Genomic DNA, 15,682 nt, shown 5'->3' on the forward strand with positions numbered 1-15,682 from the left:
TATGTAATTCCATTCAACCTGTCTTCCCAATTTAAGTGCAATGCCATTGTAACTATTGAAACGTGAAATGTAATTCAAAACAGTGGAATTATAGCATTTTATAATATTAAACAGAGTAGAGGGGGAAGGCAGCTCAAGTCCAGTTCGATCAGGCTGGGGAGGAGTACATTGTCTGACCCGCAATATTCTCATTGCTCCAGAACGTTTCTGGGAGACAGAAGCTTGTACAGCCGCACGCGAGACACATTGACCCTAATTGCAGGTATTCACAGATGGGCTTGAATTCACAGCACTGGTAGCCCGTTTTTTTTCAGAGCTCCCCCTATGCCGCAAAATCAAAGACAGTCATTCTCATCTCTGGTGCTCAACACTCTGGTCCATGTTTGGAACAAGGCTGGAATGATATCTGGAGCCAAGCGGTCCACCTTGGACACGCCCTAGTTGTGGTGAACAGAGTATTCCACGTTGCCTGGTAATGCCAGTGTTGTAACCAGTGCAACAACTTGGTTGAAGGCACGGCTAGTTTTGGTGCACAAGTTGCCAGCACTACACCTGGTGGTGCCACAGCCTTGCGAGTGCTCTCAGCCATGCATTACTGTGCAGAGTGACATGAATTGGTTTCTATGACAAGTTGAAATCTTGGAAGCAGAAATGAATCATCCATTCATCGCGGTCACAAAGGGTCTCTGGCACACTTATGCTGTGCCCTCCCTTTATTGTGGATGGAGAGTTGAAACACCACCGTTCAAGGAAGGGGACAAGCAGAAAGTTAGAAATTATAGGCCATTTAGTCTGAAATATGTCATTAGCAACATCCTGGAATCTGTTACCCAGGGAGCAACAGCAGGACATTTAGACAAAGGTAAGAAAATCAAAGGGGAAACAGTGCTCTATCAATTTGCTAGAGATCTTTGAGGATGTTACAAGCAAGACGGATAAAATGGAACCAGTAGATGTATTGCATCTGGATTTCTAAAAGGCATTCAATAAGGAGCCACATAAAAAATATTTCTGCACAAGAGTACACAGGGTTGGGGGTAACATATTGGACAGGTGAGGGTTAATAAACAAGTTTTTCATCAGACTGGCAACTAGTAACTAATGGGGTGCCACAGCGATCAGTGCTATCGCCAGAACTATTAACAAGCTCACAGAATCAAACGGAATAATCAAATCAAGAAACTATGGTTTGAAATAGTGCATTCTACCACAATGGCTTAATTCCACCGTTTTACATAAACCTACATTAAGCATTCTTCAACAAAAGATGCTTCAAGTTTAATAACTTTATTAAAAATCTCTTTAGATGATCAGCATTCATTTTAAGTCAGACAGATGTGGAGCTCTGGTTTTGAGATCCAGATGTGCAAGGAAAGAAGGTTCCTGTTGTCAACCCCAACACATTCTGCATCAGTACGTTCCCAACACAGTTAAGCTGAGAAAAAAACTTCACTGTCAGCATTATAACCGCAACACAAGATCCATCAACGTAGTATCGAAATATAGCCGGCACACTGGCACAATAAATAACGTGATGCTACAGGAACTTCTAGTGAAGAGGACCACATTTAAATTTCCCAGTTTCAATCCAGAGTCCATCTTACGCTAAATATATACAATTAAGGGGGAGGGGGATAGAGGTTGTGTCTGCATGTTGTGGTCCGGCCTGTCATAGGTAGCTCACTCCACATCATCTTCAACCAGGCTCTGTGCAGTCACGATCCTCTGCAGAGAAAAAGGGCAACGATTAACGATCTCCACAATTGGCCAAAACTATCCATTGGGCAAGTTCTGTATCAATTTCTCCTCCGCCTCCTTTCCTTTTCATGGTCACACCATCACATTTGTATTTTTGTGGACAGCTGCTGTAACTCTGCTGGCACATTATTTAATAACACTGGTGGCCATAAAGCAAGTGGAGACTTCATAGATCAATACTTACAGTACGCTCTACACCTTCCCAACGTAATTGTGGAAATGCAGCACACACCAACCTCCCACAGAACGATGTGGCCGTGACGAGCCAAACTGATTTTTTTCCTCCATGATTTTGATTGCAGGATAAACACTGGCTTGGACACCGGAGATAATTCTTTTGATTTCGAAACCAGTGCTGAGGGGTGTTTCCACTCAACTTTTGAGTCAGAGGCAACAGCTGCTACTTGTTGAATCAATGCTCTGTTTGTTTAGAGATGCTTCATTCCAAAGTGAAAATAGAAGCAGGAACAGCAGCTACATTGATGGAGTTTTAACCAACCAAAGTCCTTAATGCTATTCAAAATCATCCAGATCACCCTTCTACCTCCAACTCCACAAACATGCACCATCTCATCACGAGTGTTTTTAAACCCTCCTCTTCATTTACAACTTCAGCAGCACTTGGTGTATAAACTCTCACCCATCTCTCCAGGCTCACAACCCCTGTTCCAGATTGGGCCAAGGACAAACTTTCAGCTGGAAAGCTTGGAGCTGCCATCAAAGGGTGCAATAGCCTGAACCTTTGTAAACAGACGGTTCCTTTCCCCCTGGTCATTACCATCTCAATGGATATTTTTAAAGCAGAGATGGATAGATTCTTGATTAGTATGGGTGTCAGGGGTTATGGGGAAAAGGCAGGAGAATGGGGTTAGAAGGGAGAGATATATCAGCCACTATTGAATGGCAGAGTAGACGATGGGTCGAATGGCCTTATTCTGCTCCTATTATTTATGACTTATAGTTCCGTGATGCTGTTAACACTAGTAATGAGAGGAGGAACAATCTTCCACCTGTGGAAATGTATATCTTCCATCAATGGGCCCATACAGACATGTCAGAGATGTGAAATAGTGACAAGCACAAGTGAAGCTCAGCACATTGGAATTCTCCGGAGATTTCATTTAGCATTCCATTTTGTCCTGGATGTTGAGATCCAAAACAACCAGGAGGTTTGAGAATGCAGCCCTGACATCCCAAAACACCTGCATGCTTAACATAGACATTCAATAAACTAAACACAAACAATAAGTGATCAAGAAATCTTAGAATGGCAAAATTTAAACAGTGGAGGACAAGGAATACTAGTCAGAAAACCTTGGCATTACAACCTCCTCCCGCTTGCTGTCCAGAATGGCACCCACCCACGCACCGTCGTCACACCCAAATCCTTTCCAGCACAAGACTATACACATTCCCCCAGCAGTCTTGGCCAGATTACTTACCAGCTACTAGCAGCAAAACAAATATTAAGTGTCATGTTTTGACACAGAACATTGGGAGAAAGTCATTCCAGGATTAGTTACAGAGGATGCAAATTTCAGAAAATTGGCAAACGGAACCTGGAGTCTTATTTAAAGAAAATTATTATTTGCTGTTAATTGAGACTCTCACAGGGGAAGGAAACCGTTAACGCACAGATGCGGATCGAAGACTAACTGGAAAAAGTGGACATGTTTTTTCTGGTTGGCGGTGGGTAATAGGGGGAGTTCCATGTGAATCTGGAACTGCAGTTATGTACAATTTATATAAACTTGATGATTTTGAGAATCTATATCAATTACTTGTATGAATGTGCTAAAGGTATGGATACTAAATTTGTTGATGATAAAGGTAGGAAGGTAAGATGTGAAGAGGATAAGTGGAGTCTACAACTGGATGCAGCAGCGGGCATAGATCTTGAATATAACGTGGATAAATGAAAAACAGTCCGTTCTGACAGGAAACATAACTAAGCAATATTATTTAAATAGTGAGAGAGTGCAAAGTTCAGGGAAGCAGTAGGCTCTTAATGTCATCATGCACAGTCAGTGTGCAATTAAGAATGCTGATGGAACATTATTGTTTATTGCCAAGGGAATTGAATGTAAAAGTAGGCAAGTAGAGGATGATGGTGAAGCAACATCTGTGCAGAATCAGTCTCTTTACTCTCAATTCAGAAAGGATGCTGGTGCATTGAGAGTAGTTCTGAGAAGGTTTACTAGACTAATACCTGGAATGGGCAGGTTATCTTATGAGATAGGGTGACACGATTATGTTCCCAGATGCTGGAGTTTAAGGTGACACGATTGAAACGAGATCTTCTGACAGGTGTTGACGTGATGGATATTGTGAGAATGTTTCTTCTTGTTGAAGAATCTAGAATGTTTTTAAATAACACCATGCCCATTTCAGATGGAAGAGGTATAGTTTTTATTTGAGGGCTGCGAGTCTTTAGACTGCTCTTCCCAAAGGGTGGTGCAGTCCTTTAATATTTTTAAGGCAGACGTAGATATGTGACACGCAAGGTAGTGAATGAAGAGTTGAGGTTATTATCACATTATCCATGATCTTATTAAGCAGCACAGCAGGGTCAAGGGGACGAGTGATCTAGCCCTATATGTTCATATTTTCACTCGACTACTATTCAAAAGGGAGAGTGCATATAGAAAAACAAATGTTGCCGGTCTGTCAGGAAAGAGCAAGCACAAACTGAATTGATTCTTTGGGTGGCAACCTAATTCCTAGCATGGCTGTCATGTTTCAGAGATTGACACATCTGCCAATGCAGACAGAATAAATAGTAAACAAATGTTATACATTTGTGGAAAACCATGGAGCAGCCTTGCGAGAGTTACAACTGCAGTCAGAACCGCTGGGGTTGAGAAGTGGAAGCCTTGCAGAGTACAAAGAGTTGAACTCCCTAGCCCCCATCATTACCAACCCCTTGCCTCTTACCTGACTGATGGTAGGCAGTTTGGTCAGCAGCATCTGGAAGACCGGTGGAGGCAGGGTTTGCTGCAGCACCTGCAAGAGCTGCTGAGGTTGTCCACAAACAGCAATAGCGTTCGTCAGGTGGTCCACACCCTTCTCGTAGTCACCTGCAAAAAAGGGAGTCACTTAACTTTCAGCGAAGTTCACATAAAGCTTTGAACTGAGGTTTACAGGGCGCTGTTCCAACCCTGGTCCTGGATCAAGTCCACACTTCCCATCTCAAGGCCAGTAGATGAGCTTCCAGCACTCTAAGTTCTGAAATACCTTCCAAGCTGCTTCTCTGCTATTCCTTCCATGACACTCCTGAAATGTACAACTTTGACAAAGTTTTTGGTCACCTATCCCAATAGCTCCAAGCATCAAATTGATTACATTCCTTGGAAACAATCTTGGACATTATACAGCATTAAAGATGCTGTGGTACTGACCCTCCAAGTGGAAATCTCATCTGTTTCAGTTAATTGATTCAAGTATCACCACATGATCTAACGGACACATCTGGATCAGTACTGAGAGAGTGTTGCACTGTCAGTGATGAGAAACCAAGACTCGACCGCCGTTCTCAGTCAGGCATCTAAAATCCCACCATAGCACTCTGAAGAGCATGGGAGTTCTCCCCGGTTCTTTGGCCTCGTGCCTCAAGTATACATCACTGAAACAGATATTAGTTTCCAATCCAACGGGGCTTGTGGGAATTTGTTAATAAATTCAGGAATACTGCCTTCACCAGAAAAAACGACTATACTTCAAAAACACAGTAAAACTCCAGTATTCCGGCATTTGATTGCTTGAAAACCCCGATGATCCTCCACCTACTATTTTTGGGGCAGGTTTTAAAATGGAGTTTAGTTTTAGGTACAGTGGCTAAGGACATCAACCTTTTAAATATAACATTATCTTTACCTGGAAAATATACTCACTTAGTTAGCAACTGGTTTAGTAGCATTCAGTTATTAAAAGTAATTTATAGACGGCGGACTATATGTTCCGATTAAAATGTTTATTTTGTGTCCTATTTTCAGCTATATCAATAAAAATGCATTCCACTCAAACACATGATAAAAGTTCATAGTCATACCGCTCAGAAACAGTCCTTTCGGCCCATGACTCTGGGCTGGCCATCCACCACCTATTAACATACATCCTATATTAATCCCAGCCTGCAAAGTGGGATTTGAATATTGCATTCTAAATACTAATTGATGCCATACACTGAAGATTTGAGCAAAATCTTGAATGGCAGAATCCCATAGGGAAAATGTACTTCTCAAAAGACCAATTCTGAAAGCAATTTCCACCCAAAGCAGCAAATTCTGACCAACTGTCCTGGTCTGTTCAGAGTTGCTGTTCAACAGCAGAATGGAAAAGCCAAACCTGCACACCATAGCAGTTCCACACCATCCCAAGCTGGGAACCAGCTCGAACCACAAACACCTACAAGTTTCCAGTGGAGTGGCATCAAAATGGACTTGGAGTCTAAAACACATCACTTGTCCCAGAGAAATGCATCATTCATTATAGTTGGAACTTTAATATACTGATGACAGCTCAACTAAAGCAAAAACACCAATTAATTTAAGATGGAAGGCTTGCTTCTTCACTCTGTAGATTACATAATTCTTTATGCTCGTCTCACAAAAGTCTTTATGCTCGTCTCACTCTCTATTCCTTTCCACTCATGTAGCTTTCCAGTTTCCTCTCAAAATACATCTACACTCTTCATCAACGCCTGACATAGAAAATTCCCCATTCCAAATAAATTCATTTTGAACCACAAACAGCTGTAATCTGTTCTGTTACACTCTTGAATGTTGTTCTGCAGTTTGGTTTGATTCACTTGACTGCTCACTTGCTTTGTTGCGACGTTGCTTTCCAACTTTTTTTTTTTTTTTAAATCAACTGAGCAAATACAGATTTACAAGATTCTGGAACTGCATTTTGCATGAGGAGCATCAGACAGGGCACTGAATGGATTCACTGTTTGTGAAGATAATTATTGTGGCGGGCCACACCATTGAATTGGTGCTGTTCACTCAGTACTCCACAGTCAATCACCTGAACCTCATTTAGTCTTGGAGCAAGTTTCTCACCGCCCCCTCCCCTCCCCTCCCCCATGACAAATTCAGTGAAACAATGGTGATGTTATGGCAATCTTCCTTCACTGCCACTTCCACCTGTTCACTAGCATTTAATAATCTAGAGATGACAAAGGCTTTAAGTTGTGGATAATGAAGTAGATTTTCAAAGTCTACAGAGAGATTTAGGCCATTTGGAAGAGTGGGCTGAAAGATGGCAGATGGAGTTTAATGGTGATAAGTGTGAGGTGCTACATCTTGGCAGGACAAATCAAAATAGGATGGACATGGTAGCGAATTGAGGAATGCAGTTGAACAGAGGGATCTAGGAATAACTGCGCATAGTTCCCTGAAGGTGGAATCTCATGTAGATAGGGCGGTAAAGAAAGCTTTTGGTGTGCTGGCCTTTATAAATCAGAGCATTGAGTATTGAAGTTGGGATGTAATGTTAAAATTGTACAAGGCATTGGTGAGGCTAATTCTGGAGTATGGTGTACAATTTTGGTCGCCAAATTATAGGAAAGATGTTAACAAAATAGAGAAAGTACAGAGGAAATTTATTAGAATGTTGCCTGGGTTTCAGCAACTAAGTTACAGAGAAAGGTTGAACAAGTTAGGTCTTTATCCTTTGGAGCACAGGTTAAGGGGGGGGGACGATAAAGGTCTTTAAAATGATGAGAGGGATAGACAGAGATGACGTGGATAAGCTTTTCCCATTGAGAGTAGGGATGATTCAAACAAGAGGACATGACTTGAGAATTAAGGGACAGACGTTTTAACATGAGGGGGAACTGCTTTACTCAGAGAGTGGTAGCTGTGTGGAATGAGCTTCCAGTGGAAGTGGTGGAGGCAGGTTAGATTTATAATTTAAAAATAAATTGGATAGGTATATGGACAGGAAAGGAATGGAGGGTTATGGTCTGAGTGCAGGTAAATGGGACTAGGGGAGAATAAGTGTTCGGCACTGACTAGAAGGGCCGAGATGGCCTGTTTCCGTGCTGTAGTTGTTATATGGTTAAGCTGAAAACATGGTCTGAAAATTGTATGAGATGATACTTCATGCAGTGGTAGGGCGAAGCGTAGCCATCTGCCATGATGGGAGACTTTGATCCACTTTCTGCAGAAAGTCAGCTTCATAATCCAACCTTTGCTGAAAGTCACTTTATTTTATCAGTCATTCAGAAAATGACATACAATCTAAGTTTATTTTTACAACTCCAGCTTCCTGTTCACACCTTCCTCTCAGGAGGAAGAGTATTCTACACTCTATACAGAAACTGGCTGCACTCACCAGTACTGTACCTTGTATTATTACAATAACAGAACAAGCCAATCAGTACACAATATTAGCATTCAGACTTGCATCAGGCCGGTCCCAAATGTTGGAACCAGGCCCAAGTCTCAGATCCCTGACTGCAAGCCCAGCATCGAATATGTCCCAGGAAGCCACCCTTACCCGTCTGCTGCCACACCACTCTTCAGAGACCAAGCAGGCCAACAAACGCATGGGCCACCCCTTTTAAGGAGGCGGCGGTGTCCCTGGGATTCTTTAGAATGGTGACGAGTATACAATTGGGGCAGCAAGGGCAGTGAGCGGCTGTGGGCCTGACTGGACAAGCAAAAGTCACCACACTGTCACCACGGCTCCGACAGTAGACCGGGAGGTTGGAAAGCCACACGCAAGGTTGGAATCCAAAGGTCCAAAATTTCACACCCACAAACTTAGTTTGTGGGAGTTCAATTGGTTTTCTCTCTCCTCTCAATCCAGTGCTAATCCTGTATATTTGGCTTTTTGTTGTTTATGAGAGGAAAGGGCCTGATTTTTTTATACAACAGAAGATATTCTCAATATGTACAAACCTTGTGCCAGCAACTCTTCACCCAGTTGGATTTCTTCTAAGAAAAACTTCTGCACCGCTTCTGCATCTTTCAGGTCTGGTAGCTGCAAGCCAGAGAGGAAGCAGGTAAGTTACAGGAGGCTTACTATTCAAAGCCAGCATACAGTGGAGATTGTAGGGTGCTGCTTGTAGAACTGAAGGTCTTAAAAGCTGCAAATCGGGACGTGGCACCCCTTTGATGGGCGAGGTGACCAAGCCCAGACACTTGCTGCAAGTGGGACCCAATAAGCATCAAATGCAAATGACCAGAGTCTCCTTGTCTTCACCCAAGTTCAAAAACTAAAAGGCACAGCAAAACATTTGCAACACCCAGAGAAGACCACTCTTGGTTGTGACCCCACACCCCCAGATGGTGGAAAAGCATAAGAAACATCAGCAGTTTAGCATGGTTTCAAAATATTTTACGACGCAAGAGTAATTAACTTACTAAACCAGCAACATCATACGGATGACAGGAAAGCTATGGAAATACCATAGTAGCCAAGTTCCCTTCCAGTCATTCACCATTCAAAATTCCTTAATTGTCAAATGCTTGTAATTCTATACCCAACAGAATTTTGGCAGCCCTTTCAGTGCATGTGTTGGTGGAGTTCAAAGAAGACATCTCACTAACATATCCTGAAAGGCAATTGGTGTTCCCTTTAAGGCAAAATCCACATTCTGAAAAATAGGCAATGTTATTTATTTCATAGAACACTATGACCAGACATCTATAAAAAAAAAAGACAGCCATTAAGGGGAGGGGGGGGGGGGCAAAGAAGAGTGCCTGCACATAACACCACTTGTACCCAGGTAAGGAACTAATGCTTCAAGATAAAATTCTTACTAGACTGCTCAAAGGCATATGGTGTGAGTGAAGGAGGAAAAAAAGTGAAATCCCACTTACATAATAGTGTCCCAAACCCAGGTACCAGTTCAGCACTCAGTTCAGTCACCTCCCTACTCCAGACCCTGGCTCCTTCGCAACCCAGAATGAGGTCCTTCCTGCCGCCTTACTTTCAGACTGCAAGAATACCTGGGGAGCAGTCATCAGTATGCCACACAGTAGGGGGGGACTGAGGTTTGAGAGCAATTAGGATCGTTCAGCACTGGGTACTGGCCAAAGGTGAGCAATCTTTTCAAACTTCCCAAAGATAGGCACAAAAAGCGGGAGTAACTCAGGCAGCATCTCTGGAGAGAAGGAATAGGTGACGTTTCGGATCGAGTCTGAAGAAGCGTCTCGACCTGAAACGTCACCCTTCCCTTTTCTCCAGAGATGCAACCTGTCCCACTGAGTTACTCCAGATTTTGTGTCTAAATTTGGTTTAAACCAGTATCTGCAGTTCCTTCCTACACTTTTCAAACTTGCCACTCCCTCACCCCCAGCCTGTTCTCTATGTTTCTATGAAAATGCCCAATCACAGTTCAATGGTCCTTTACAGACATGTCAGAGACGTGAAATAGTGAAAAGCACAAGTGTAGCTCAGCACGTTGGAGTTCTCTGGAACTTTCATTTAGCATTCCTTCTTGTCCTGGGTGTTGAGTTAGCAAAAACACCCAGGGGGTTTGAGAATGCAGCATCAATAAACACGCAGACCGCACAACCCTGTCGTGCCTTCATCAAACTGAACTCTAACAAACAGACCAGTAATACAGATAACTAGCACTATAATGGAGGCAAGTCACAAACCAAGCCCTTACTTGTCATTGCATCATACAGCAACAAAACAGACTCATTGGTGCAACACATCCAGAACTGCCAACTTTTGTCAGAGTATTTCAGTATACTAGTACCTGAAAATCAGTATTTTGCTGAGGAAATCAGTATTTTTACGCGGTTCCATTTTGCTGAAAATTATTTTTTTAATGTGTGGTCATACCCATGTAAGAGTACAAGAATGCATAACTTGGCTACCAATTGACATGTCTTCTACGCACCTTACTTGACAGTGCATTCATTGCCATCTCTTTGTATACTGCTGTTTGAACAGCTGCTTCCTGCTTTTAGCAGCAGATGATGTAGAAGCCATTTTGGAAGCCTCCCTCTCCCACCCTCGCTCCCTCTCTCTCCCTCCCCCACTCTCCATCCATCCATCCCTCCCGCCCTCTCTCCTCGTTCCTTTTTTTCTCCCCCCCTTGAGCCCACCCACCGTCTGTAAAATCAAGGCCAATCCCAATATAAAGGCAATAACACTGGTACCCTTTCACCACTAGACTTATCCAGAATTCTGCCAGTGCCTGAAAAGTAAGCAAAGGCTCAAAGAGAATTCCAAAGACTCATTGTTATACGGGAATTTTCCTGAACAGTCTGTAACCCATAGCACTGTGGCCATAGCGCTATGTGTAAAGCCCATAGCTCTCCAGCCGGTAGCGCTATATTTAGATCACAGCGCTATAGCCGACAGCTCTTTGTTTCAATTCACACGAGTTCAACTGACAGCGCTCAGTTTAAACCTGGAGCAGGACAGGCAGCGACTCTGGAGAGAAGGAATGGGTGACGTTTCTGGTTCCTTCTTCAGACGGAACTGAACGCCGTAATTAAAATCCGTATTTAACAACACAAAATCATACATCCGTATTCTAATCGCTCTGCGCATCCATGCCAATCTGCAATTACTAACTACATTACTAATTACTAACTACACTAATTCCATTTACCAGAACCTGGGCTGTGGCCTTCGATGTCATGGTCATCAAATTCTAGACACTACTTAAATCTTGTGAGAGCCTCTGTCTCCACCAGCCCCTCAGGCAATGTGTTCCAGATTCCAACCATCCTCTTAGTGATCAAATTCTTCTTCAGAATCCCACTAAATCTCTTCCCCATTACTCTCTAGGGTTTGACATCTGATATATGGAACATTTCCTCTAACTACCTTGACTATACCACAAAAACCAAAGTGGACATCTTTGTGTGGAACCTTAGGAGATGGGCAAGGTCCTCAAAGAATATTTATCCTCTATTTTTACTGCAGATAAATACATGAAGATGAGGGAACTTTGGACTGCAAATGGGAATGTATTGAGAACAGTCTGTATTATGGTTGAGGAGCTGGACATCCTAAGGTGGATGGAGTTCGATAAATCTTTTGGGCCTGATCAGATATATCCAAGAACACTTTTGGCAGCTAGAGGAGAAATTGCAGTTCTGGCTGAGATATATAAATCATCCTTAGACACGGGTGAGGTTCCTGAAGACTAGGGGGCAGCTGGTGTTGTGCCTCTATTTAAGAAGATCTGCAAAGAAGAGCCTGGGAACTTTAGGCCAATGAGCCTAACATCTGTGGTAGGTAAGTAACTGGAGAGGTTTAGCAGAGATAAGATGTACATGCATTTGGAATGACAGGAGACAGTCAGCCAGGTTTTGTGCTCGGGAGATAGTGTCTCGTGAATTTGATTTGAAGAAATAACCAAGGTTGACAACGGCAGGGCTGTAGGCGGTCTATGCAGACTTCAGCAAGGCCTTTGATAATGTTCCGTATGGTGGACTGCACTGAAAAGTTAGATTGCATGGGATTTAAGGAAAGGAAGCTAGCTGAATATGGAATTAGCTTTGTGGTAAGGTAGCAGAGGGTGGTGGTTAAAAGTTGTTTTCCAGACTGGCAGTCCATGACTAGTGGTGTGCCTCAGGCATTGGTGCTGGGCCCATTCGTGTTTGATATCTACATCAACGATTGGGATGGAAATGTATAGAGCATGATTAGTAATTGCTATAATAGGTGGTATCGTCGACAGTGAAGATGGTTATCAAAAATTACAGTGGGGCCTTGAACCATTGGGCCGATGCAATTCAATTCAGATAAGTGTGAGGTGTTGCATTTTGGGAAGTCATACCAGGGCACCACCTTCACAGTGAATGGCAGGGCTTTGGCGAGGATTGTAGAGCAAAGGGATCTAGGAGTATAAGTTCATAGTTCCTTGAAAGTGCAGTCACGTGTAGACAGGGTGGTGAAGCAGGCTTTTGGCATGTTGGTCTTCATCGTCAGGGAATTGAAGTTGGGATGTTATGTTAGAGTTGTACAAGACATTGGCTTCACTTGGGGTAATGTGTTCAGTTTTGGTTGAGGGCTGAGTATAGGGAGAGATTCGGCAGCCGAGGACTTTACTCATTGGTGATCTATTAAAATTCAACTAAAACTTTATCTATATTACTAAAACTCTGTTCTTGACCGGTTTTGGCTTTCTGTGCTACGATATCCGAGAGAACGCCGCCACCTACGGCCGTCATTTTGGCCACCTCGCTCAGAGCCCCCCTCCGCCGTATGTGTACCGAGGATTTTTCCAGTCGATGAAAAATGACAGATATTAATGATCTTACAAAATTCCCGATTCTCTCTGTTGCCCCTGCTGGCGGCAGGGGGGATGGACTATAAAACCAGGAAGTGGTGTGCCTCAATTAATCTGCAAGCTGGAGGAGGGCAAAGGGTCATGTTTCTCTCAACTGTAACACATGTCACACAACTGTGAGTAAGTACGTAAGTACCCCTAATGTGGTTTGAAAATGAAAATATGGTTAAAGTAAAAAAGCACTGCCTGCAAATGGTTGTTTGGGGGATTTGGGTTGAAGTAAAAAGGCACTGTCTCTCCCCCCCCTCTCCTCCTCCCTCTCCTCCCACCTCTTCTCCCCCCCTCCTCCTCCCCCCCCCCCCCTCCTCCTCTTTCTCCCCCCCCCTCTCCCTCCCCTCCCCCACCATCCCCTCCCCTAACCATCTCCCTTCCCCACACCCCCTTCCCTCCACCCTCCCTGCTCCTCACCTCTCCCCCTCACTCTCACCCCTCTCTCTCTCTCCTCCCCCCACCCCCACCTATCCCCTCTCACCCACCCTCCCTCTTCTCCTCCTCGCCACCCCCTCTCCCTGTGTCTCTGCCCCTTCTCTCTCTGCCCTCACTCTCTACCCCCCCTCCCCAGATGTGACTGCAAGTTGGGAACTATGCGTCAGTAGATAGGGTGGTTATGGGGTAAAAGGAGCAAATTAATAATATTCATATAATATCAAGGGGGGTAATTAGCGTGTGTGGGGGGGATAGTTAGTGTGTGAGACGCTGCATGCCAACCCCCCCACAACCGCACGTTGGGGGAATAGACCCAACGGGTCTGTACGGTCTAGTAGGTGTATAAAATCTTGAGAGGAATAGATAGAATGCAGTTTTTCCCAGGGTAAGGGAATCAAGAACTAGGTGGCACAGGTTTAAGATAATACAGAAAGGATTTAATAGGAACATGACAGGGAACTTTTTTGCACAGAGGCTGGTGAGTTTATGGAACAGCCTGCCATTGAGAAAGTAATTGAAGCAGGTACAATGATATTTCAAAGACATTTGAACAGGTATATGGATAGGCAAGATTTAGAGGGATACAAATCAAAAGCAGGAAAATATGATTAGCTTAAATGAGGCATCTTCATTGGCATGGATGAGTTCGGATAAATAGCCTGTTTCCATGCTATATGCCTTCATGGCCTCTCATAATTTTGTACACTAGCTCACTCCACAGTACTGAAAATTGATACTTACCCGTGAAAGCCCAGCCTTTTGTCTGGCAAGTTTCTGCTTCCTCCTTCCTGTAAAGTGAAAACGTTGGAAAGTGTCAAAACATAGAAACAAGGAACTGCAGATGTTGATTTATACAAAGTGCTGGAGTAACTCAGCAGGTCAGGTAGCATCCTTGGAGAACACGGATAAAACCCATCTGAAGAAGGGTCTTGGCCCATAACGTTATCTATCCGTGGTCTCCAGAGAGGTTGCCTAACCTGCTGAGTTACTTCACCACTTTGTTTTGTAAACAGGCTTTAATGCAAGTACCGAACCTCTGCTGAAATATAAGGACTAAGCCAACAATGTTGTAAAAGGAAGGTAGACATAAAATGCTGTAGTCTCAACCCAAAAAGTCACCCATTCCTTCTCTCCAGAGATGCTTTCTACTTTCGATTTAAACCAGCATCTGCAGCTCTTTCCTACACGTTGTAAAAGGATTTTGGCTATCAGAGAAAAACAATCTAAAATATTGGAAATCTAAAATAAAAGCAGAAAATACATTGGTAACATGCAATAGGTCAGGCCACGCCTGTGGGATGAGAAACACAATGAATGCTACAGGTCAAAGTCTGACAAAAACTCTTGTACCTGTTAAGCCAGTTTCTCTTCCCAAACGTGTCCTGACCTGCTGAGCATTTTTAGTTTCTATGGTTAATGGAGTCAGGCATCAAAGTAACCCATCAAGATTGTGCCAACTCATTAACATAAGCATTTTATTCGACCCACTGCCCTTGCCAATATCTGGTCAACCTTTTAAGGTATTTTTTTCCAATCTGTCTTTGAATCTTGTTAATGAGACTGCGATCACCGGCTTTTTAAGCAGAAATAATCATTTACAAGCTATGTCAGAGAGGTGAAATAGTGTCAAGCACGACTGCAACTTAAGCACGTTGGAAATCTCCGGAGTGATCATGTAGCATTCCTTCTTGTCCTGGGTGCAGAGGTGGTCAAGGACACCCAGGGGGTTTGGGAATGCAGATACCCCACAGCTGCCCTCTGGGGAGTGCAGAGCCTGGGGGTGGGGGTGTGGACATTCGGCCCGTCCTCAAGCCCCGCGCTCTCTCTCTCCCCCACCCACCCACCCAACCCGTCCACAGCGGGGCCGCGCCTGCACCACGTGCGACCCCAAGATGCCGGTCCTGGCGGGCACGCGCGGACACAGTGACCCACGCGGGAACGCGCGCCCCCCCCCCCCCCCACACCCACCCGCCGTCAATGAACCCCCCCCCCACCATGAACCCCAATCCCCCCCATCTCCACCCGCGCCGCCCCGGTACGCACGCTCCCGCAGCCGGTTCCTGAAGTCGGGGTCGCTGCGCCGCTTGCGGTCGAAGTAGATGCAGTAGGCGACGAAGAGCGCCCCGCACAGCCCAGCCGCGATGGCGCCCGTCCTCCCCGCCATCGCTCCCGCTCCCGCTCCAGCTCCCGCCACGGCCCCGCGCCGCCCGCCCGACCAACCGCCAACCG

The 15,682-nt window shown here is 44.4% G+C and overlaps 1 protein-coding gene and 3 non-coding genes across 4 annotated transcripts; all 4 read right to left on the reverse strand.

The window, feature by feature from the left end:
* Nucleotides 1–1,271: 1,271 nt before the first annotated feature.
* tomm20a (translocase of outer mitochondrial membrane 20) lies at nucleotides 1,272–15,665 on the reverse strand. Its single transcript, XM_055635144.1, has 5 exons — nucleotides 15,497–15,665; nucleotides 14,195–14,241; nucleotides 8,664–8,745; nucleotides 4,693–4,835; nucleotides 1,272–1,725 (listed from the first exon to the last, which is right to left on the reverse strand). Exons 1-5 carry the CDS (start codon nucleotides 15,615–15,617, stop codon nucleotides 1,681–1,683), a joined length of 438 nt encoding a protein of 145 aa, XP_055491119.1. The 5' UTR covers nucleotides 15,618–15,665; the 3' UTR covers nucleotides 1,272–1,680.
* Nucleotides 2,808–2,941, reverse strand: LOC129697711 (small nucleolar RNA SNORA14). The gene has a single exon (XR_008723565.1). It is a non-coding gene; the product is annotated as a small nucleolar RNA SNORA14 (small nucleolar RNA).
* Nucleotides 10,123–10,258, reverse strand: LOC129697712 (small nucleolar RNA SNORA14). Its single transcript, XR_008723566.1, has one exon. It is a non-coding gene; the product is annotated as a small nucleolar RNA SNORA14 (small nucleolar RNA).
* Nucleotides 15,056–15,193, reverse strand: LOC129697713 (small nucleolar RNA SNORA14). The gene has a single exon (XR_008723567.1). It is a non-coding gene; the product is annotated as a small nucleolar RNA SNORA14 (small nucleolar RNA).
* Nucleotides 15,666–15,682: the final 17 nt, after the last annotated feature.

The sequence above is a fragment of the Leucoraja erinacea genome, chromosome 5 (genome assembly GCF_028641065.1).
Source record: "Leucoraja erinacea ecotype New England chromosome 5, Leri_hhj_1, whole genome shotgun sequence".
NCBI classification, from domain to species: Eukaryota; Metazoa; Chordata; class Chondrichthyes; order Rajiformes; family Rajidae; genus Leucoraja; species Leucoraja erinaceus.